This window comes from Aythya marila (assembly GCF_965140915.1).
Source record: "Aythya marila genome assembly, chromosome: 3".
NCBI classification, from domain to species: domain Eukaryota; kingdom Metazoa; phylum Chordata; class Aves; order Anseriformes; family Anatidae; genus Aythya; species Aythya marila.
Genome location: NC_139044.1, coordinates 7840596 through 7865749, shown reverse-complemented (window position 1 = coordinate 7865749; position 25154 = coordinate 7840596). Strand labels below are relative to the sequence as shown.

Below are 25154 nucleotides of genomic sequence, written 5' to 3'. Positions count from 1 at the left end.
AGGGATGGATCCTCACCATCACAACTAATTCCAGCTACACTGACTACAGACACACAAGAAGAGAAAATCCCAGCTATGGCAAAAAGCAGCAGAGCTGGATCCTATTATTAGCTGTTCCTGGTGAAGGCAAGACAACACAGATAATGTCTGCTGTGATAGCAGTTAACCAGCCAACAGGTACTTTGAAGATCATAACTTCCAGCAAATACTTTCTAATACTTTTATTTAAGCAAAACAATCTTCCACTTCAAACTAACTTTTTAAGCATAACATTTTTTCCAATTTTAAGCATAATTCTCAAAAATTTTATTGCAAGTCTCACCAGGTGCAAGATATTTTCATGTAAAAATATAAAAGCTAGTGTCCCACTCATTAGAGCTACATCTTTAATTATCTTTAATGCTGCCTTAACTCAGTGCCAAGTTCCATGATAAACACACACCTCACACAAAAAGCTAAAAAGCACAGTAAACAACCTTAAGTTCAGTCTCAAAATAAGAAACTTATTCACTTATGCACTTCAGAAATGCAAAAAAAAAAAAAAAAAAAAAGCAGATGTTACAAACAATCCATTTATTGGGTCTTAAACTACATACACAATTGAAATAATAATTTTGGCACTACGCTATACAGTGGTTACATCTGTGTGCTGACACTCATTAAATACTGCACCAGGAACACTGCTGTGCTTTGAAGTTTGGAATGAGTCACACACTCAGCAGGTAGATTGCTCGAAATGTATTAGTGCTCCTGCAGGTCTGCATGAAAATTGAAACACGCCAGCTTACGCATTATTTCCATGTACCTCACGTTCTATGAATTTATCACATCAGAATATGTCATGCCAGCATTTAGAGATGGCCACAAATATTCGTTAAAATCTGAATGAGACATAGTAATAAATGAGATACAAGAAAACCAAATCAAAACCTCTGCCTTTTAGACATGAAGAGATACTGTTAAAGAAAATAATTTAAAAAACTAATAATGGCATTTGATTTGATACAAAAGCCAGAACTACTACTGTATTAACACCTAAGTATGAATCTTTACAAATTAATCTCACAATGGTATTATGTAAAAGGTTGCAAACTGTACAATGTTTTGTCAATGCAATGCCTCTACAATTTATACAGTCTTTTACAACTATGTAACACATATTAAACATGTTGTTAAATAGCCAATAGATACCAGTCTCTGAATAAAGCTGCAGGCAAAAAAAATAAAATACAGAGCTTCCACAATCTTTGAGCAAGGTATGCTTGCTCAAATAGTGACAATCTTTATGAGCACACACAGTTAAAAACAGTCAGCCATTCAGTGCCTTTTCACACTACACATACATTTCATTCTGTAAATTCAACCTTCACTTCATAGTCCACAATTTCTTACCTGTGGGCTCTAATTAGAAATACCCATAGTCCTTCACTCTTAAAAATATTCAGATAATCATAGATTTTTATTCCACGTGGTCGAGCTATCAGTGAAGACCTCACCATGCAGTACGAGCTTTCACTCCCCACATTTTGTCCTGCCATCATCTATACTGCACAGACAAAGTCAGCTATTTACATTTCAACAAGATACAAAAAGGCAATCCTGCCCTGAGGTGGACTGAATGATATAGAGCCCTTCATTTGACGGGCACTGAAATCCAAGTAGTGAAAAATAAACTCTGAGAAAGATTAAGTTCCTGGTCTTTTATGTTGACTAGATAACAAGATGCATCAACAGAATCGGAGATCTTCACTGAGTATATTCTGATTTGCAGCACTCTCTGCTTCTGCATAGCTTGGATGTCAGAAACAGCTGGGAAGAAGGGTCAGAAAAAGAGAGTAAGAAATGTGCAGTGTAAGTCACTGTGTGCAATAAAGCAGAAACAAGACTGATGTGTAATGCGGGCCAATGAAAAGGGTCTTTCAATAAACTCATGATCAGGCTCTGTGAACGCAGTTACAGGGAGACTATGGGACTCCCACAGCTGCTCCCCAGGGAGGTGAAATTCTTTTTGAATAGAACCAGGCCTTTATGTATGCATTTAAAAGTGGTTTTGATTAGGCATCAGGATTTCCCAGACAAAGTTTTCTACATGATAAATTTCTTTGAGTTTCCTTTATTTTTCAGAAAGGCTCCCACATCCTCATTTTTCCAGGAGAAGCCTGAAATAAAAAATTCAGAACACAATTACTGCTTCATGCTATTACTACAGAACAAAATGAAAATAAATTAAAATTTATCTTCAAATACCATCACAAAACATCACAGAAGACATCAGAATCTTGCAGCTTAAGAGAAACTCTGGGATTGGATTTGCTCTTTCTGGACATGTCTGTGAAGAGACCTATTAGGAAAGCCATACTGCAGAAGAGGGAACAGTTTGTCCATGGTTATTTCCCATCGTAACACCCAGAAGATATACTGTACCAGGTAGCAGGCTAAAGTCCTCAGAGACATCAAAAGTACAAAGCATCAGGCACTTGGCCTCTAGTGAAACTGACAGACATTTGAAAGGCATCCAACTGGCACAAAATGGTGAGAAGGATCGCCCATATTCAAGAAGAGTATCCTATCAAAATTCTCATGTAATATAGGGACACATGAAAAAATATGGGCAACAATAATTACCCCAAAATAAATCTGATCCCGAACAGAACAATGGAGACACAAGGAACTGTTATTTGGTGACATATTCTCCCTGTGGTTGAAAGATTCCTTTCTATGCTATGTTAGGTTGGAGAGCTAGAGTAGATTTCGTAAGACTGCTGCTTCTGTTAATTTATGTCAAAAAAAAAAAAAAAAAAATCTTACCTATCTATGCATAATAGCATGGTGAAACCAAGAGGTCAGTAAGCACTAGTAGCTGGTCATCTGTGAACTGCTGTTTATGCTCCTGCCAGTTGTCATGATGGGTCCTCCGGAAATTTGACAGTGTTTTTTTCACAGTCATCTGCACAGGAGACAATCAGTATTGATCTGTATCTATTGTAGATTTAAGCTCCATGGCAAAACAAATGTTAAACATAAAAATGATACTGAGAGAATTGTTCAAACAGCTACAGAAGCTAGACTGGCTCTGAAGAATTTCGTATTTTAATTTTTTCAGTTCTGGTTATAGTCTTTTGACTAGCATCACAATTCCAACATTCCTACAAAATGAATTATTTGACCAACAATTTCAAATCTGAAAAAAAATAATGGCTTCTTATAAAGTATATGTGAAATTGTTTTCCCCTTTTCCTCAAGTTTTTCAAAGGAATGGTTCAGGTCTCAAAACACGAGAAACAGTGGATGAATCTAACACAGAAGGCATGCAGGAAAATCAAATGAGAGAAAAACAATCTTCTGTTACTAAAATAATTAAGTCCACTCAGTCCAGTTTCTTGATTCAGGAAAACACACCATAGCAAAGTTTGTTAAATCTAAGGAATCCTTCAGCAAGTAAATTCATGTTTAACACAGAAAAGGTCAAGAAAACAAAACACACAAAGCAAAAATATAGTTAAAGTAACCGCTTCACTAAAAACTCATTTCTAGAATTGCTTATGAAACTTTGTTTTAAAGATTTTAGTGTTTTGTTGCTGTTGTTCAGTTTGATATTTTCTAGTCACCTCCCTCCCCCCAATTCTATCTTTGTAGGTATATATGAAAGTAACAATTTTAAGATAAAAAAAAAAAAGACAATCAAAACTATTTCCTCACTGTAGATATAGCTCTTGCAGCTTTTTATGCTTTAAGTGTGAAAGCAAGAACAGGAAACCCACTGAAATACTTGAAAGTCTGTCTGTGAATTAAACTATATGCTTAATAAAAAGCAGCACAAAGTAAGTTTCTTAATGGTATTTTTAAATGTATATATATATAGGAAAGCAGATGAATAAGCATATTTTAGACATGGTATACTAAAGAGAAAAATGAAGTGTTTTTACCTCAATAGGTTGAGGATCGTTAAGATGGGCACTGAGATCCATTAAGAGCTGTGGCATCCAGGTGGGTACATCATACGGACTTGACAAAATACATGCACTAAGTCCTAGCACACCGGCATGGCGTTTAACCAAGTCTACAATTACAGAATATTACATTTAATAAGGTGCAACTCTTTTATCTAAGCCATCACTTCATGAGACAGTCAAACTTAGTGTTTTTTTTGTTGTTGTTGTTGTTTTTCTTTTAAAGCAACAACAACCCTGGAACAGTACAAAAATCTCTGCAGGAAACCAGATGGTTTTACAGACTGTATAGTACAATTCACAGAAGTCTGTGGATCTCCACCTTGCTTCTGCTTTCTCACATCTTTAATTTTTAGTGGAAGAATGTGTAAAAAAAAATCATCCGCAACTTCTATATATTTTATAAACATTTCAAGAGAGCTTCTTTGATAAATGAACTTAAGTAGCTAGACAGTAAATCACTCATGAGCTGTATCTCCGCTGTTCCCAAGTTAAGAATGTTCTCTCAAATATCAAGCTACTTGATGACATGGAAACTCAGTCTTTCTGGGTCAAAGGAACATGACCCAGACACACTAGATATCTGGTCAGGAAGCCAGGTCCCTAACAAAGGTTAACTAAGTTTTGTTTTGTTAAAAACACACTGCTAACAAACAGAAGGTGAGATAGGTGAGCAGTGAAAACATGTTGTGGTGGCTAAGAAATTATATTTACTGAGGAAATATCCCCCATCATCTTAACTATGTCAAGTATGTACAGAGGAAATCAAAAAATCTCTTAAGTTTTAATTCTGGGAGAAGTAGTGAATTAATTTGACGTAAGAATACATCATTGTTTGGTTTTTTTTTTTTTTTTTTTTTTTTTTTTTTTTTGGTAGTAGTGTATTCTTATTCATTATTTATGCTGTAAAGCAAACTCTCAAAGCACTTCAAAAAGATTAGGACTGCACTGTATTCACAGAAATAGAGAATAAGGTACATAAGGACATGTGGTTACCCATTACAGGTTACGAATGCTTAGAAAGGAGAAAAATTTGCATGGGCAACCAGCCTTGTGTTTCTCTGGGTTTGTGTTTATTTTTAAATATTGCTTAATCACAGGATAAACCCAATTCTATCTGGAGTGCTTGCAGAATAATCATTTAAGAATAGCAAAAAATTCTTATGTCTTCCAAAACTGCTCTCAAAATATATGGTTTTAGTCTGAAACAATCTTCTTACCACCAGAAGGAATTGTATCCACAGCTGAACCCAGGTCTCGTTTTCGTTTTTTTGGCAACCTCATCTTGCATAGCTGTTCAAAGTGGGTCTGCATGGGACCATCCATAGTGAGGAAGTTGCACTGTAGAAGACCACTTAGAGTGGTAGCAGCCATTTCTCTCACCTACAACCAGAGATAGCACATACCACAGTTACTAAGCAAACATGAACAGCAAGAAACAAGTTATATTTTTGGGCACATCCGTTTTGGCCAAGTTACCAAACTCTGACCAAGAAACATTTCAAAAACATTATCCTGTTCTCTCAGATCATAAACTACTAGTTTACCTTTTGGCTCATAACAAAATAAATAATAAAAAAAAAAGTGTTCTACTGCAATACAGAACTATCTTTACATAATTTGTTAGAAAGTGACGTACTACTTAAGCAAATGCAGTAACTTAGCTCAATTGTCAAGAAATACCTATCATAGACTAGATTAACTTTAAATAGTTTGAAAATACCTGTAAAACAAGACACCCATCCCAAATCCTCAATCTGCTTTACAAAGTTTTTAAGTCTATGTGTTAATGTTAGCTCTTTTTCAAGAAGAAAAAAAAGTGTACTTTATTCAAAAGCATACTTCCCTCCCATGGCCTATGTATATGTGAAGTCATTAGAATTGACAAAAGCAAAGCCTATGTTCACAAAATGTCATGCAAACTGATTCTGTTTTACCTGTAACACAAGAGGTTTTTTTGAGAAGTAACATGAGGTTAATAAATTACAATTATCTTCAGTGCTTCATAGTCAACAATTCAGTTCCTTAACGTTCCAGCATTCTTTACTTGGTTGACCTGAGTTTTTTGTGTGTGAATTTTTGGTTTTTAAACTACTGGAATAAAAATGGAATCACACATTGGAAAAATATTCCTTTTTAATGTGGAAACCCAAACAAACAATACTAAACTCAATTTTAATCTAATTGCTAATTCATTCAAAATACAGATTTGCTTTCCCCTTCCTTATAAAATAGCTACAATGCATTGCTAGTGGATTACAAGTACAGACAACTCAAACCCAATTACTTGCTAGCAAGTATAACCCCATCAGTCTTACTGATTCACCTCATCTATTCAAAATCTCCACAGAGTATAGTTATAGAAGTGTAAGACCATATTCAGATTGGACTTCCTTAGGAACTCTCTTCCAACTTAAAATAAATTGCAGACTGACAAGGAAATTTACTAACTTGAAATCCAAATCAACTTGTTGGAACACTGACAGCAATTGACAGATTTATTGGTAAGTACATACTGTTACCACCAACTGTAAACAGAACATTTGTCTATGTGGAGTACAAAACACCCACCAACACTCTGAATCCAATGTAGCAGATTATAATAAATTACATCCTTGAACATAATGTTCTGGACCTTCACAAAGCAGTGAGTTTAGCCGCTAGTGCTACAATAATTAAACATAGTAAGTTAACAACAAGCTCTCCAGACTTCGCTTCATTCCACTTAAATTTCTACAACATATTATTCAAACGTGATCTGCTTTGTTAATAGCATAAAGAAGTATGAAGAGAAAATGTGCCAGTATTGCTTATCAGCAATTTGTGAGTCTCTGAAGAGCCAAGCTATTAAATGAAACATGATGTGCTACTGCAAAATGCAGAATACGAAGAAGCTTGGCTGTAAAGTGAGCAAGCTCCCCAGTGAACTGTACTTGTTTACATCATTATTTGCTGTATTAGAACTGTTTTCATTTATAAATTAATAATCTAAATAAAAGGAATGCTTTGCTGCAAGGAGTACTTAGAAGCAAAAGCCTTTAAAATCACATTAAGAAGCTAATCAATCACCACATCTGACACTAAATAATTTACAGATCATCATACTCACATGATGATTTATAGAATGCAAAAACCTATGAAGGAGCTGCAGACGAACACACTTTCAACCAAGCATCCAAGCATGTTTTTTTTTCTTAATAGGTGCTATTCAGAACTGACTGACCAAGGTCTACAAAACCATCAAAACTATCAAAACAAAAAGTAACAAGGCAAACACCATTCAACAGCACAAGCAAAACTCGTGTAGTACTTGCAAGGAACAATTTACACAACAAAGAAAATACTCCAAGTACTGTGATATTGTAGTGTAATATGGAAAATTCTTCAAGACACCTAGGTACTATGTATATACTACATTGATCTAGGAAGCTATCTGGGTAGGTGTTTCATATGGTTTCATATTTTTATAAATCAAATTCTGGCTGATAAATTTGTAAAAAATATATATATATATATAAATATATGCTTTCAGGTTAACTTGGTTATCACTTGAAACATAACCTGAAGTTGAACACGGTCACTTTCACTTCTCTACTTCTGAGTACACGGAACAATTTACTGCAAAACATGCTTCCCCAACTGCAAATCATTCCTGCTGCTCTCTCCATCTACCTTAACTGCATGAAAATTAGACACTACGTTCAGCAGTGGTTATACTGCTGTACACATAGAGAATTTTCTGGATTGCGTTCTCTTTCCCTTTATGAGCAGCAGGGTCACATTAGTGCCCACAGCCATAGCAGTCCAAGTCCACTGACCTTCCGAAGAAGAATTTCCTATAATTCCATTTAAGTACAGCACCCTTTAATCCTAGGCACATATGCTTAAAGCCGGATGCATGGAATTTGTACTTGATAGAAGCCAGACTGTCCTATCACCCATGGTCACTATGCATTGCTGTCATACTGCTATTTCACATTCTGCATAGCCATCTGAGATTGTCATTTGCAGAAGTCTTTGCAATCATTTTACAAAACAGCAACAAGGAAAAGACAAATGAAAAAATACTAGCAATATTAGAAGTGTAAACTGTATATTAAAACAAAACAAGGTGGGCAGGATGATTAGGTCAAGCACCTTGTATCAAAATAAGCAAAAAAAAGTCTTGAAAACCAAGAGCAAAAATCTCAGTTCCACAGGGTAAAGATACCAAACACTACTTAAAGCAGGGAGTCCTACTGAAACGATACTCATCTTAAAAATCCAGCATATAAAAAGAAATAAATAATAATACTCTGCACCTTGCCTATTATTTTCAAGAACTGTCAAGTTTTTTTTTTTAATTTTTTTTTTTTTTTTTTTTTAGAGAAATGTAAAAGCTTCCATGGTAACATCAGTGGTTATGAGCATAGGTAAGTTTTTGATTTGCATCTCTGCAGTACAGAGGAATACTTTTCTACATTAAAAATAACTAGATAGAGTATATTAAAGTGAGTAAAACTTATTTTTCTAAATTATATAAGATCATAAGGTAAGTGTTCTGACCGGTACGGGCAACAACTTAGCTAGGATTGCCAGCTTTTGCTTTCCAGATCACTAAAGCAAATAGTGACATGAATCATGAGAGGTTAGACTAATATTGGTATGGTTGGGTAAGCAGTCTAAGTGCTGTTCTCTAAGTATTTACTTGTACTTATAAAGATTGTAATGACAAGCCTTTTCAGCCATAAGTTTTAATTCATATATTCAAATTATTTTCAATTTCCTGTTGACAAAAGTAAGCTTCACATCTCAGGTAGAACTGCTGCTTTAAATGTAGCTTCAGGAAGAACTAAAGTAGGATTTTTATTTTGGCAGAGGTGTATCACACTCCAGTTTCCACTTTCTTCTAGAAAGAAAAAAGGACGGAAACATCCCAAAGAAGGATTTCACTGATATTCGCTAACAGTGCAAATACAAATAACCACACCACCAATAAATAAATACCATACCAAAAAAAAAAAAAAAAAGCATTGAAAATGGTGCAGGGGAAATGGAGCAGAATGTAGATTAACACTGAAGATTCTTCACTGAGCTTGAACATGATCAAACATACTTACTCATATAACTTATTACAAGCCTTCGCTTCTGTGTATTTGTACAGAATTTGTATTTGTGAAAGACATTACCTGTATTTGTAAAAGCTATGACTTACTTCAAGCTGTTCATCTTCCAGGAGTTTTATAACCAGCCATCTAATGTCATTGACTGCTTCTTCGTTGTTGAGAAAGATAAAGAGATTGTAGAACACCATGGTCTGGAGGTAGGTTAATATGGTATACCTAGCATGCCAAGAATTGCTTCTTGCCGTCTACAAGTAAAAAATAATAAATATTAAAAGAAACAAGAATGTGTAGACGACCAAGGAGGAGATGTAAAGCTAATAATATTTTTAAAAAAAGCTTTGGGAAGAGTTGCAATTAAGATAACCTTCCTCTTTCAGATATTTTTTGTTTCATACACTCTTAATTTCCAAAGCATACATTTTTCATTTAATCATTCATTTAAAATAATAATGGTTAGATCAAACAAACAAAATAAAGCTACTGCACAATGCATCTGAAAGCCTGAAGCTTTGAGCTGTTTTGACCAGACTTACTTGTTTTAGCACCTGAAGTACCAAAGGCACTTGCTGAGGATACAGCAAACCCTGAGACATTAATGATAAACACATCTTTGCATCTCTTTTGAGTTCATCATAGCTATTGTCATTTTCTACTGGTGCAATCTGTAGAACAAGATCAAAGAGGTGGAAGAAAAAAAGAAAAAGCTAATGTCAGTAATAAAGCATTGCTAACAACCAAATCCTAGAAAAAGTTTAGTCGCTTAGAAGGACAATGACAGGAAATTTTCCTAAGTTATCTAGGAAAAAAATGAATCAATATAACATTAAAATATTCTCAGCAGTAACCTCTTGAAAATAAGTGAACAGAATTGAGATCCCTGTTCGCTTCAGAAAGAGAAATGCTTAACTCTATCAGATAAACTGTACTGCACCATGTATTATCCAAACTGTCTGGCTAGCATGAAGCTCTTCAGGATTAAATGGGTGTCATTAAGCATTTTGTTCCCCAGAGCAATTCTTCAGGTGTGATATCCAATTCATTTAGTATTTTAGATGTAGGTCCAAAATTGAAACCTTTATTAGTATTTCAAGTTCCTTTTTGTGAAAGTAAACTTCAGTTTATTGTTGGATTATTGACTGACGTTTATACGAAGCAAGGACATGCTTTGGAGCATGCAAATATGCATTATTTCTGATATACAGCACTCAATGACCCAACTTCATGAAAGAATACAAAGGATTAGAGGTGTCACCATCTAGAAAGAATTGCTCAATTATGGAGCAAAAGAAGAAATATATAGAAAAAAAAGAAAAAGTAAAAAAAACACAAAGTAGTATTAGAACAAAAACATTAATTCATTAATTCAACATGTTCCATTCTCCCACCCATCTACATCTCCCACCCAAACTACAAACATATAGGATCATTAATCTACAACTCATTTTCAGGAAACCATATAGCAGGTTAAATTACGAACTGTAAGTGTACATTAGCATAAAAAAAATAGTTGGGGCCTCATCAATATGCATGTTTTCCATTGCTGATATAAGGCACTTTGTAAAAAAGAAAAACAGTAACTTCATATGTAACATCATGTTTTCAAACATGACTAATATATCAGCAATTAAAGTGGATACCTTGAAAAACAAGGGTAAAAGCTGGAGTTGCTCCGTGACTGCTGTAGAGAAGGACCGTCCTGCACTTGCCATCAACCATTTCAGAACTGTTTTAAAAAAGAGAGCTGATCACTGAATAAGAAGGTAAAAAAATAATAATCCCCCAACAAATTATACATCCAATTCATTGCTAGAGTACCCTAGGAGTGGCTACATTAGTGGACCCACACTAGCAGTTACGTTGGACCTTCTAAAGTTGACGTTATAAACCTCAACCCTGAAACAGGTATCTCCTTGTTACAGCACAGATCTCTGAAGTGAAATTCTGTATTGAAGCTATATGATTTGCAGTCCTTAATCATACTTAATAAGGTTTATAAATGGGGGTAACTCACTCGTTTTCAAGAGTTTAATGCCCTGAGTTCTCTCATCCTGTTCTCCAACTCCATTCTCTTCCATAACATGATTTTGAATTTCTTCATCTGCTTCCATGAGGGGTTTAAGATTTTCAAGTATTCGGGTGGTAAATTCATGGACACGAGGAGACTTAGTTGCAGCAGTATTTGGCAAGGAAACATCTATCATGAATATGTAGGTCAACACACTAAAATAAAGCAAAGAAGCAACATACGCTTAGCACGACTGGTTCAGAGAAATCCATTTGCTACTCTTGCAAGTACTAAATATCAAAAATCAAATTCCTCTCATCTTCGCTCAAAGTTACGTAAAAAAAAAGCATATATTCCAAATACTCTCTTTGTAGATATGTGAGTCAAGCAGGGCTAGTCACTGAACCACAACTCTCCCTCCCCCAAACAGATGTGCAACTAGCTCTTAAGTCACTAAAATGCTCTTTAAAGAATTCCCTGTATAGTTATGGCTAATTAATAAGTTAGCTAATTAATTAGGCCCTGAGCAAAGTAAATTTGTTTCTAAAAGCTTTAGAGATCTCATACATAAAAATAACAAACCATATACATGAAGTAAAAAAATGGAGAAGCCATCTGAAGTTTCTGAAACAAGTCTGTTAACAGTAACTTAGGTAATTTTTATATAGCAGAATTCACACACAGAGATAAGTCACCGCTTCAGTGTAGCTATTAAGTTACTCAGTTACCCAAATACTATGAACAGAAGAAACAATTCAAGCAAGAACTACAGAAGAGAACACTGACCTTCCTATTCTCTCTCGGACATTTTTGTAAACCTGTGTGAGTTTAGGTTCCAAGTACTTCAGCAGTCTGTGCAACAGCTCTGGTACTCTCCATTCTTGCTGTGCAAGGCCACCTTGCAGTACATAAAGCCGGCTAGAAATAGGAACAATACATCTGTAATCATACCAAGTTGTTCCTCTCTTCTCTAGTTGTCCCCCTGCCCCAGCCTTGTTTTAAATGTTGAATGCGTCAACGTATAAAAGCATCTTTGAATGAGCTTCATGCAAAGACCAGTAAACACTGCAGAATTAAAGAACAGTACTGCTGCTATGCCAGTTCCAAACCTTTGGCATTCTCTTAACTAGATTTAAGGGCACAAAAAAAATAATAGAGAAACTGCCATTGGATAGGCAAACCTAACTAACAGAAAAGGAGTGTTTTTGCTTCCTGCCTCTACAAACCATCTGGCACAATATAGTCTCAATATATTTTATCCATGCTCTTATTTCCTTTATTTAGCCACAACAGAAGAGTTAAAATTTTACCATGCATCTACAAATGATCCTCCTTCACCACTCAATGGAGATTCCAACAGCAATTCAAATAACCAGTGCAGTTTCCTAGGATCTCTGCTCTCCTAAAAAACAAACAGGTTTCAGAGATATAAAGCAAACCAGGGATTTGTATAATGTATAAACAAGCAAAGTTTTGACAGATTTTCTTGGCATATTTTGTGCTTACTCTACCAAGAAAGTGCAAAATTTTTTCACAGTGAAGCTCAGTATGCAGAAAGTACAATGAAACTACAAACGAAAACATGTTTTAAACTCGTTGGTAAATAGCAATTTGGAACAGAAAACAATTTAGCTTATTTTTTTTGACGTATTTGAATAATCATTCATGTTTGATACGGGAATTTTGCTAATTATTTGTCAGGGTTCTGGCTGACAAGTTATGCAAAATTTTGCTGAGTGACTTCAAAGAATTACTGATACAAGATATTTGTGGCCTATCATTTACCCTCCTTCCCAGACCCCACAAATCCCAGACCACCAGTGTGTAGACATTTTAGTTTACATCAGAAGATAACTAGAGACTAATTTTTCATGGCATAACCTTTCAAGAAAGAAAATGTAATTTGAAAAAAATGATCAGTGATAAACACACAGTAAGCACACACTTTAACAGCATTATCCTTATACAGCTCCTCTAAAATACTTAGAAAGAAAATTAAGGCTTTATTTCCTTTCTGAAATGTTACATTTAACTGTCTGCAAAGGGCAGAAGAAAGCAAAGTTTCCTCAAAAGCTGTAAGATTTTAGATGAGTGGTACTTTTATATATTGTACTTACAGCTCTCAGCTTTAGCTGATAAAATATATTCAAACACTTCTAAAGCTCTTATTTACACATTACCTGTATACAAAGCTATATCACCTGGATATATCTTTACAAGACTAAAAATGTACTACTTACACAGGAGGTTGCTATGCATGTGCCCCAATCATTGTATGTTTCCACTGTAATGTTGGATAAAGCTGTTCGAAGTAATGGACAGAGAAGCTTCCAAAGTTTTTCCACCTGCTCAGCAAAAAGGCAAAAGATTTGTCTATTTAAGAACAAAATGGCTGCCTAACCTGTGTGAACCCAATTCCTTCTATCTTCTCAAAACATGGAAAGAATACCATTTCTAGAAGCAGCCATTCTATAATGTTTATAAAAAGGAACCAATATAAGAGTTAAGACTTCAGGAATCATTTCAATTCTGTTTGCAAGGTGTTTTGAAATACTGTGGACTCCATATGCAATTTAATCCCGATAATTTAATACAAACACATCAGAGACTGTACACACTTTGCTTTTGGTAGGAGAACAGTCTTGCACATCCAAAGGACTTTATTTTTTTTTTCTTATTAAAAATCCAGTTCTCCTAGAATTACTTTTCACTACAAAGATGCATTTTAAAGTAATTTAGACAGCTAGGTCTGGGCTAAATAAAGATGTAATGGTCTGAGGTGAATGTAAGCAGACTTATGCCAATCCACGTCAGCTTTGCTACTTGCCCAATAGCAAACTCTTTATTATATCCTGTAGCATTTTACTATCACCTAGCAGTGTACAGACACCACAGCAAGCTATGAATTTCACTCAAACACTGGCAATGAAGCATTAAGTATTGCAATGTCTTCCAGTCCGTTCTTGGACTTTGGTAAGACATCAGAAGCCCTCAACTTCATAGGTTTAACATGTTTAATAATTCCAACTTATTCCTTAACTTTCAGAACTACTCAAAGACACTACTTCAGCACCTTCTCAAATGTCCAGTGTTTAGAGCCTCTTATTAAGCCAGCTATAATTTCAGCAACACATCTCTGGGTGCTTTCATGGGAGTCTGACACAAGGCGTTCCAAATGGGGCTGGAGAACTGGCAAGAAGGCATCATCAAAGTTTCTGAAAAGGCCCTGTAAAACAAGATGTGAAAGGGTCTTCAGTAATTATCAGTCTAAACTGTCATCTTTGGAAGAATGTATGATTGTGAAGGACTTTAGATTTCAATAGATAGAAAGTGAAATTACATTGCTTTCCTAATAGAATTACATACAAGCACCTACAGACTTCTACATTATTTTAAGTACATTTCCATAAGTAGTTAATCAGAAGAAACGATTAATGGGATTAATCATAGCAGCATACATTTAAATCACTATTTCTCAACAGTGAGAGACAAGCCCAGAATTGCGGCTTTTCCACACGCAGATAATTATCTACAAGAAGGAAGCAATTTAGTTATTGAACTCCACTTACCTTGAAAAGGCAAAATCTGCGAGGATTAAATTTGTCTTTTCCTTTCCTATCTTCTAAAGACAGAAATTTTATTAACTGCTCAACAAACTTGGGATCAGAAAAATGATCATATATAATTTGTTCTGCCTGTAAAAGAAAAGAAAAAAAAAAAAGGATTAACTTTGCAGTGCTTGATTGCCACAGTAATATCCCAATCTTTTCAATTCCCATGATTCATTTTACTGCTGGCAAAAATCATCCCAGAGTCATCCATTTTTAACCCTCATTTCAGAGGGGATATTAAGTAACACTGTACATGCCACTTGATTTTTATTCCCTTTAATGACTACATATCATCCTTCCTTTCACTAGGAAAAAACCCTACAAAATAATAACTCCCACTGTCCTTAATTACCTTTGTTACAAACTCTGGTAAAGATTTGAAAATGAACAAAAAAGCTATCGTTAAAAATTATTCCATGATCACTGACATTTATAAAAATAATCATTTCTTCTTGTATGCTAACACAGTAAGTATGAAAATTAAGAAGAAAAACACTGTTTAAAGACTCTTTGGGGGATCTAGGCTTCAGAATTATCACTTATGGTTTGTTAAAAACAAGATAACACAGTAGTTGAGTTCAATCTCCATCTCTGCAACCAAGCAGAAAAAGTATTTCCACACATTTTATGTATGCATTCTCTAAATTACAGATGATACTTAAATTAAGATAGAGTAGGGAACTTGATCTTCGTACCCTAACCTGTGGGCATCATTAAAAAACAAAGAAGTATTAAAGCAATACACAAATGAAACTCACTAAAACCCATACCTCTGTTAGCTCATCTCTTTTTCTCCCAAGCTTTGGTTGCTGCTCAACTGGAGCATAAATTGTCATAGTTCTAAATGTAAAGAAAAAAAAAGATAAAGTTAAAATGTTTCAAAAGAAAAGTAGAATGAAACATTTTTTTGTTCTCTATATTAAACAGGATTTATCAGCTACAACAAAATCAAGCCTACCATTATAAAAGTACTGCTACAGCAAGCAATCCAGAATTATTAGTAATAAGACTACCACGCGTATTTTGTGATCGCACGATTTGCAAACACACATGCTTCAATTAAAATCAGCATATAGTTTTAATGGAATAAGGTTAATATGCATAAGTGCCTAAAGTATCTGCAAAACCTAAAGAGAAACAAGTAGACACTTAAAAAAAAAAAATCAAAAGGTGGCAAAGCAAGCAAGAAGAACAAAAAAAATTTTCCCCAGTCAAAAAAAAATAAACAAAACACACATTACATCTCATTTTTTTCCCCTTGCTTTTACAATTCTATTTTAATGTACATTTAATGTACTCACTGAGGCCAGGTATAATAACCCCAGTGTGTCTTCTCCACAAAACAACATGACTCCCAGGCTTCCTTAGTCTTTGGTAAGCTCCGACTGTCATAGTGCAGCCACTGGTTATCCAGCCTGTCACCAGCCTGAATACCAGAAGGCTTAGGGTTTCCACCTGGTTAAAGAGGAATTACTATTTCATCAAACTCATTCCTTGACAGTTCCAGCAGATGCTGCAACTTACTTCTGTTTTAAGATTCTAAGAGCTTTTATGTCACTGCTCAAAGCTTTTTCCTCCATCAAACATGTACATATATTTGCTCTGTGAGATTAAAAGTAACACTGATAGAAATCAAAGATGGCTTTATTAATTTATGTAAAGGTGCCATAGAAATTATGAATAAATAGAAATAATAGAAATGATAGAAAAAGAATAAAAAGGCATACAAGTTATTCACACAAATTACAAGGCTTTCTGAAAGGAGGATGACTATAACCATACCTCTGAAGTTTTATCTCACCAAAAATAATAGCTTAATATATAATTCTATGTATAAATCTGTTTAAAAAAACTAAAAAATTAATTAATATTACCTATTTTGTTTAGTTAAGACATTAACAACCAGAGAGAAATGAAAAGTTCGTGATTCTATGTTTAATTTCACCAGAAAAAATGTTTTGTTTTTTTTTTTAACAATAAAAAAGTGAGTAAAGCATTTCTTATTTTGAATAAAACTTACTTATTTCATAAGGGCATATGGGCACTTTTTTGTGTGTCCTCTTAAGCTGCTTAAGAATGCCAGCCACAGCTGAGATGGCAACCTAAATAAAGAACCAGGCATTAATGTACCCATTCCATACCTTTACATCATCTCATCGTAAGACACATTTTAAGCCAGATACTCAGTGCCCTAAAAAGCCACTAGAGGTTACATCAAGCTTCACCATCCCAGCGGCTGATACTTCCCATAAAGCAGTAATTATCACCAGGGAATACAGGACATGAGTTAAGCATGACCTTTGTATACCACAAAAATAAATCTCCCCCCTTATATTCTGGAGAAAAATGATGTGGCCGTTACTTTCAAGCCTCACTGAGGAGACAAGCAGAAAGAAAGGTATAAACACAGCTGGACTCCCTTCAAGTAATAAGCTGCAGATAGAAAAATACATGTACATACCTGCAGAAAACATCCTAAAGTAAATAAGAAGGAGATGTTTCACGTTTTCACAGTTTACAGACTTTACATTGTTTATCATGGTTACAGCACTCCCAAAACTGTCACATTCTTAGATTAGGAACTATTATACACACACGGCTGGGAGGCGGGGAGGAATGTACACCCCAATTTTTGTACTTTATCACAGCTGAGTGACAAACAACTATCCAAAACCCATTAAGGTGAAAGACAAAAAGATGTAGTTATATTGTTTTTACCTTACGAACTACAATTGCATCGTGGTTGAGACACTGCACAAAAAATCTTATGGCACGGACAGGCAGTATCCTATCATCCCTCAGGAGCAGAGACAGAAAACCAATACTTATGTGCTCGAACTTCCAGGGACTAAAAAACAAACCAGACGATACATAGAGTTTTACATGCACAGACGTGATTATACAGGTTACAATTATGTAAATATATACTCAGACTGACACAAGCAATGTTCTGACATCACTATAGTCAAGGAGCATAACTGGCATTTTAGGAAGCCTCCAAAATGCTGTGAATGCACAAATGGAATCAAACTTACATCCAGTTGAAATGCCAAGATCAAACCAACACCATTTATGTAATTATTAACTTATAATGATATTCTTTTTATTTTTTGTAAACAAATATACTGTGAATTGAAAGCTATTTGATGTCAGTATTATGCATATGCAAATGCACAAGGATCTCCAGCAATCCAATGCTTGCAGGTACTTTCACAAAAGCTTTCCAAGCTTGCCACAATGCACCTTACACAAGATTCCTACCAACAAATTGCTTTTGTACAAACTACCATCAGGGTGAGAAAATATTATTCAATTCTGGCCATGCAACCTGCACTTTTTGATGCAATTGGTATTTATTCATGTAACCACCTCCAACCCTCCCCCCCCCCCCATTAAAAAACAAGTGCTTCATGCACTGGGAGACTTACAGATTTCTTTGTTCCATACAGTCCAACAGCATGTTGACCAAATTTTCATAGTTTCTGGGTATTTAAAAAAAAAAAACAAATCATCAACTAGATGCTGCTGAAAGAACCACATAGAAGTAGAATAAAAGTTCCTCAGCAAAAGGTGGCTGAATGCAATGCAGCAAACAGCACCAACTGGTAGGACAGGGAAGGAAGAGAAGGAAGGAAATATGGGTGTAGAGGAAAGTGGCTGACAAGTCAGGAGAGAAAACGCACCACAACAATTCTTGGACATTGACAGTTTGTCTAGTTTAAAATTTAGTTTAGCAATTTTGGATTATTACATTTAATGCGCAGTAAGCATTTGAGGCAGTGGAAACTGGTGCTAAGGGAGGTTTAACTTACCGCAGAGCCTCAGCATTCTTTTCTTTCTGTCGCTGAATTCCTAACTGAATTTCCTCTGAGCAAAGGGCTGTGAAATTTGAACTTGGATGTTCTGATCTTTGCAGCATAACAGCTATCTCAATGCATTTCTCTGGAACCTATTGATAAAAAAAAAAAAATGCAGAGATTGGAGTGAGCAGCAACTTAGAAATTTTTATGTATGTTTGTTTGCTTCTGCTTTGAAATAAGCAGGGTTCTGAATCATTTGAAGAGTGCATAATTTCCTGTCCACACATGCAAGTCCTTGGAGTAGGGAAGACTGTTTCTACATTCACACATCAGAATTGTTTCTCTAAACTATTTGTTTTATTTTATTTTAAAACAAAAGACAAACTATAATATTTAATTAAAGAATTTTTATGATTTTTTTTTCCTAAAGATGTTTATTAATTGGCACTCATTCTTAAAAATAAGTACCATAACATTTATCACACTGAATAAATTGGTATTCACAGTGTGGGTGACAGAGCACTGGAACAGGCTGCCCAGGGAGGATGTGGAGTCTCCTTCTCTGGAGATATTCAAGGCCCGTCTGGACACCTACCTGGGCAGCCTGCTCTAAGGAACCTGCTTTGGCAGGGGGGTTGGACCCGATGATCTTTTGAGGTCCCTTCCAACCTCTTCAGTTCTGTGATTAGGCATGAGACAGTTGTGCAGAGTACTGTGGGACAACAGCTGCAAATACTGATAATGTTAATTTGACCACATGGCTCTACCAACACACACCTTCACATCTGATTGGCAAGAAGCATGCTAATTAACACTGGAAGACAAGTTCCTTTCCACAAGGAAGATAAATAGAAAATTACAAATTCTAGTAATATTACAGGAAGCTATTATTATTTCATTCTTGAAAGTACAGGCCTGCATTCTTCTGTAACAGAAATCAGAATGGGATCAGCATTGAAACCCTAACTCAAACAACATAAACGAGTCTCAAACACTGATGCAGTCAGATGCACCCAGAACCCAGACGTTAACTTTAAGCCATCTGACGCTTACCGCAAAATCCAATCCAATTGTTTCATACTGCCTATGGATTTTTTCTGCTAGGTCATCAAAGAGTCGAACTATGGATGGTTTTTCCAGGGACATAGCTTGGCTGAGCCCAGAAGAAACAATCGCTGGCCATGTCTGTGCAATGCAGTCCCAATCATGAAGATTTGCCAAACATACTCCACTGTGATTTCCAAGAAGACAGTATAAGGCACCCTACAAAATGAAAAATGTAATTTTGAAGAAGAGTAACATGCACTGTTCTTATGATATATACATAAGCATGCACCCACACAGAAGAGATTCATCTTCAGAGTTCCCAAATAATTACAATATACCGAATGCAGCTATGTAGCCTCATTGCCAAAGAGTTTTGAAGATTTTTCGTACAATTCTTTTTATGCTAAAGAACTGTTTTAATAAAATTATAAATCCTGCCAATTAATTTATCCACAAAATGGATGACTGACTTTTGAATTACATTATAGAATGAACTACTCAATGATTAAGTATCACACCTGTTTTTGCTGTGAACTTATGTTCCAAAACCAAACCTACATTTGGTTGTATCAAAAATTTCAGGGCTGCAGGTAAATTGTGAGGCTGATGACCAGGACCAGACCTGAAGTTATGCCATGGAACAAGACGCGGTTAACTACCAGACATGATATGATCAACTCCTGAATGTGACAGGGAGGACAAGGAAGGGAACATGATGCTTTCTTGGCCATGAAGGGAACACTTGGATGTTTAGATTGCCTTCTGATTGATCAGCATCATTTCCAGGCCTGACAGCATCAATAATTACCTACTGCTTAACAATAAAACCCATCTGATTTTACTAAAACATTTTTAGGTCATCAGCATTATGTCCAGTTCAAGTTACCAGTTTATACTCTTACAGCTGATTGAACTCCTTAATGAGTCTTACTGCTTTGGACTATAGCTTCTCAACTTCCACGAAAAAGAGGTGTTAACATACACTTTAGTAATACCTGAACAGTCAATGAAATGAGGAGCGTACATAAACACAAAGTTTCTTTTGACAACTCATTTCATCTAAAATATTCCTCATATTAGTCATGCATAAACTATATGCCATGAAAATTTAAGAGTCATGCTGATAAACAAGCAAACCATGCTTCGATCATTAAAAATTCTTCTGTAAATACACTTTCAAAGACATGAACCAAAGTTAATCTGACAATACTTTAAATTGCTGTTGAGTGACATCTTGCCGGTCTGGACGCAAGAACTCCAAAACCAAGGGAATGATATCCCTGCAACAGAAATTATATGTTCCCAGAGCTGTGAAGAATGCTTGCTGAGCTTTACTTCTGACCTGTGGGAAGACAGACATTACTAGGAAGTATTCTGAACCAAAAATATATACACTACAAAAGAAATGGGTAACGATGGTGTTGCTTAACTTATGCACAGAGTTTATGCAATTAATGTGTGTAGAAACACATTATTTGTAGAAGGTTTTAAATAATGTGCTTCCCCTCACGCTCAATAACCGCTGCTTCTAAAAACATACTTTTTTAACATTTATTTGAGAATAGCCACAAGGTTAAAGAAAGTTCTTTGTATTGCCAAAACCTGTCACTGCACTTTTAAGATCGTTTTAAAAGCAAACAACAAACAGCGTAACATATGCAGTTGACAGAACTCTAAAGAGCCTTTAAACACTGTGGATTGAATTGAATTTATATAACCATGGCATTCCCATAGGGCTAAGAGTTCACAGTGTAACCACCAGGCACACTTGTTTTGTGTATTTTTAGGAAGTAGATATGGTGGCAGCCTAATTCTTAAAAATAGATTTAGCATCCCATACAGATGTATTAATCATATTGAGAATATCACACCTAAAAACCTCAACCTGATATATTTTTAACTGTAATTATATGTTGAATTACTGTTTTAGAAATCTGGAAATAAAGTCAAAAAAAAAAAAAAGTAGCCTCAACTGGCAGTCAGCCCACACATTTAAGTTATTTATTTGACAAAGGGGCTATATTTGAAGTAAAAGGTATGTCCAAACTGGTAACTAATGGAAATGAAATAATTATTTTCATGTTTCATGTTGCCATGGAAATAAACTGAAAAATAAAGGTCCTGAAAATGGAACTTGAAACACTTAAAAAAAAAAAAAATCCCAGCACCAAATATTTCAGTTTAAAAAGGGGTTGTTCCTTACCTGACCATATGAACTTGTGGACAAACACAACAGATCTCTGATCATCTCCTGGTGAGAGGTTTTATATTCACAGCCTTCCATTGTTAGCGTTCTCAACTAAATTGCATTAAAAACACAAATAAAGGACAGATTTTATTTTTGCACTTTAAAAATGTAGAAGAAACACTAGTGCAGAATTACTGCATTTTTTATTAAATGTCAATATAACAAGCTTTTCTAGTGAAGGAGTTGGTGAAGACTTAAGTGAAAGTATTACCTCATGCTGCAACATAACTCTGTCTATCAGCAAAGCTCTGATATGCTGCTTCTTTCCTTGAAGCTGTAAGCAAATACATAACTGGGTTTAGATTTCAATATCCGTATCAGCAATCTGTACTGACTGCATTCTCCCCAGGTACTCTCTTCTAGAACCAGGCAAATTTGATGTAGAAATTTGCACAAACCCTTGGTTATTTTTTTCCCCAGGTATAGTTTTTTTTCTTCACTTATTTTAATTTGCCTATTACTATGGAAATAAGTTCCCTTCGTAAGCAAAATAAAGCTCTGGTCACAAAAATGACCGAGTAAACAAGAATCAGAAAAGATCGCCGTGCCAAGAGTTTCAGATTTTGGTTCAAGGATGCTAACTGGGGGGGGTTACTACAATTTAAAACTGCTAAGTATAAGGTTTCCAAATAAAGGTACAGAAGCACAGGAAAAAAATATTCTTATCAAGAAATTAGATGACAGAATCATGAAAACCAATTAGTACTGTAAAGAAAATAAGAAAAAAGTCTTCATGAGCATTAGGAACTATTTCCCCCCCACGCACACATTTCTTTACAAATAAAAATTACTGACCCTGTTCTCCATTGATTTTTTCACTAAATTAAAGCTTTTCCATCGTGAATCAAACTCATGCTTGTGAGATCCTTGGAACTGTAAAACATCGCTTATAATCTGTGGAAATAAAAAGATGACATAGAATTATCTTGAAAAACAAGCTATGTCATATGTTAAGTACTACTAATTATAAACATACCTTTATTATTAGAAATAAAGACTTGGTATCATCTTCTGAATTATCAAGTATATAGCCTGCAATGGGAAGAAAAATTATGTATCATCAGATTGGAAACTAGTCTTAAAAATAAACAGTTTTCATAGAATTATAGATTCATTTAGGTTGGAAAAGATCTCTAAGATCACCAAGTCCAACAGTTAACGTACCACTTTAGAGAAATTTTAAAATAAGCTTAAATTTAAGAATTACAGGCAAAGTAAATCGAACAAGTTTCTCATCTCTACAGTTATACTTAAAAGACAAACGTACAGCGCTTTGTACATAAAGAAGGAATGGTTATACTTACGCAGCAATTTCCTTGTAACCCTTGCAATTGTTTCTCGATAATTCTCTCTCGATAAATCTGTACAAAGTTAAACACATTCTTTATTAGAAAAGAAAAAAGCAATATAAAAATAAATAAACCAGTAGAAAGCCCGAGCAGACTATTCAGAAGCTGTGGTGCAGACTATAACACCTTCTTTCTCTGCCTTGATAGTTGGTTTAATTTTTAAACACAGAATATGGCAGAGTATTAACCATATGAAAATTTCTGGGTGAACACTAAGTAGGGTAAAAGAGAAAGCCAACAGAATATAGATTTTACATTTCAAGTGATTCCGCCAGTAAAAGAATGGGGATTTATTCCCTTCCAATGAATGGAGGAACAGACATTCTCAACATTAAAAAAAAAAATACAAAAATAAAACCCAGGCTAAATGATACAAGCAAATTCATCAGGAAGTTTTAAATAGTGTCAAATTGCTATAAAGGATCACTCAATTAAAGCACATTCTGTTACATGTTATATGACTGCAAACTCCCTGATTGCAAATCAACTGATCTGATTTTAAAAGCATAAAAGCACCTAAAAACATTCAATCACCTGACAAGCAGTTACTTTGTGCCTCAGCTCTTTTTTTAAGCTTCCCTTTTTCACTTGGAAGTTGGTGAAAAATATGCACAATAAAGCCTGAGGACAGACTTCAAAACATAAACAACTTTATCTCCAAAACTTTGCATTTTTAGGACTCTCAGGAATTAGACTTCACTAATCCTCTGTCATTAAAACATGCCTATTAAGTGTTGTACATGGGCCAGATGAGGTGACTGACCCTTTGGTCTTCAAGTACTCTGTTTCCACTTCTGCTCTTCCAGTATGTTTGAAGACTATGTGATGCTTTCTTCTATGCCAACTACTACTATCTTAATAGGAACTTTCCTTTTGTGAACAACCCAAGAAAACTCCAATTTTGTAGTATTTCTGTTTCATATCTGTATCTTTACCATAGCTGAAGATGAAAATGACATATGCACAAAAACTTCTGTGTTGGCCCAAAAAAAACCTTTAGGGTAAAGAGAATAATCAAAATTACGCTCTCAGTAAGAACATACAGTTTTCACTGTTGTCTGTGTTGCAAAATAAAGAAGCAAAACAACTCTTACAACCTCTCTGAACAAAATTTGGTTCTACTTACCGTATTCAACACCAGTGTACAGCTTTGTCTCTTCCAAAGACACCAGACTTGGTACCCTGCATGAAAACATACCAGGCATCACTACACAGTAGGAAAAATCACCGACTATGTGAACTTTACTGGTGTTTAATTCGTTTTAAGAATTTAATTTAATAATTCATGCTGGTAGCGCTAAAGAGGTTTGGGTTTCTTAACAGTGCACTTCAGTTCTCTAACATTTATCGACCAACCCTACTTACATGTCAAAACTTGTCAGAGACAAGTACACACCATAAGGATACCTAGAACCCAGAACCCTTGATTTAACAAAATTTCACCAGTTTTGTTAAATAGCCACAGATTTTTCCTCACTGCCAAGCCTATGAACACACTCATCAAAACAAGCATGGCTGCTAGCTGTCTCTGGCAAGGAAAGACAGATGAATTTGGTGGCTGAAGGGTAAATGGTTGAAACAGAATCCTTCCCTGACAAGTTAAATTGAAGCTTTTCTGACTTTGGTTCATTCTTTATAAAGTTTTTTTTTTTTTTTTTTTTTTTTTTTTTTTTTTTTTTTTTTTTTTTTAAAGTGCCCATTATCTACAGGACTGATACTTACTGTTATATGAAGTTCGTTATTAATAACGATTCCGAAATAAAGTGATGTGTTTTTTTCCAGGATTTAGGTCAAACTTATTAGTTTAAAAAAGTTAAATCAATTTTGAGGTCTTTTCAATTAGCTTTATAGATAACCATTCATAAAATATAGATTCAGACATCATATACTAATGAATTTAAAAGACATATCCTCCATTTATTTATTTTTTTTTTTTTTTGAAGTGCCTTCTCTCCACCCAAAATATTACTGTAGGCAAATTCAAACTCTCAATGAAAAAATATTCCAGTGTGCTTTGGAAAGAAAGTCAGGAACAAGAA

At 35.0% G+C, this 25154-nt stretch overlaps 1 protein-coding gene across 3 annotated transcripts in view; it reads right to left on the bottom strand.

Annotated features, from left to right (window-relative positions):
* Positions 1-218: 218 nt before the first annotated feature.
* PSME4 (proteasome activator subunit 4) overlaps positions 219-25154 on the bottom strand; it is a 61931-nt gene continuing 36995 nt past the window's right edge. Inside the window, exons 21-47 of one of the 3 annotated variants that reach the window (XM_082755766.1) lie at positions 24242-24297; positions 23071-23127; positions 22743-22798; positions 22562-22660; positions 21978-22040; positions 21722-21817; positions 20729-20860; positions 19525-19734; positions 18484-18620; positions 18100-18153; positions 17390-17519; positions 16692-16773; positions 15973-16126; positions 15442-15511; positions 14630-14755; positions 14134-14286; positions 13301-13405; positions 12371-12462; positions 11847-11978; positions 11067-11275; positions 10693-10778; positions 9589-9717; positions 9145-9300; positions 5171-5333; positions 3927-4060; positions 2809-2947; positions 219-1809 (exon numbers count right to left, since the gene is read on the bottom strand). In XM_082755766.1, the coding sequence (XP_082611892.1) occupies positions 2813-2947; positions 3927-4060; positions 5171-5333; positions 9145-9300; positions 9589-9717; positions 10693-10778; positions 11067-11275; positions 11847-11978; positions 12371-12462; positions 13301-13405; positions 14134-14286; positions 14630-14755; positions 15442-15511; positions 15973-16126; positions 16692-16773; positions 17390-17519; positions 18100-18153; positions 18484-18620; positions 19525-19734; positions 20729-20860; positions 21722-21817; positions 21978-22040; positions 22562-22660; positions 22743-22798; positions 23071-23127; positions 24242-24297 (3016 nt within the window). In that variant the 3' untranslated portion in view covers positions 219-1809; positions 2809-2812. The other 2 variants (XM_082755765.1, XM_082755767.1) reach the window with 2 other exon arrangements.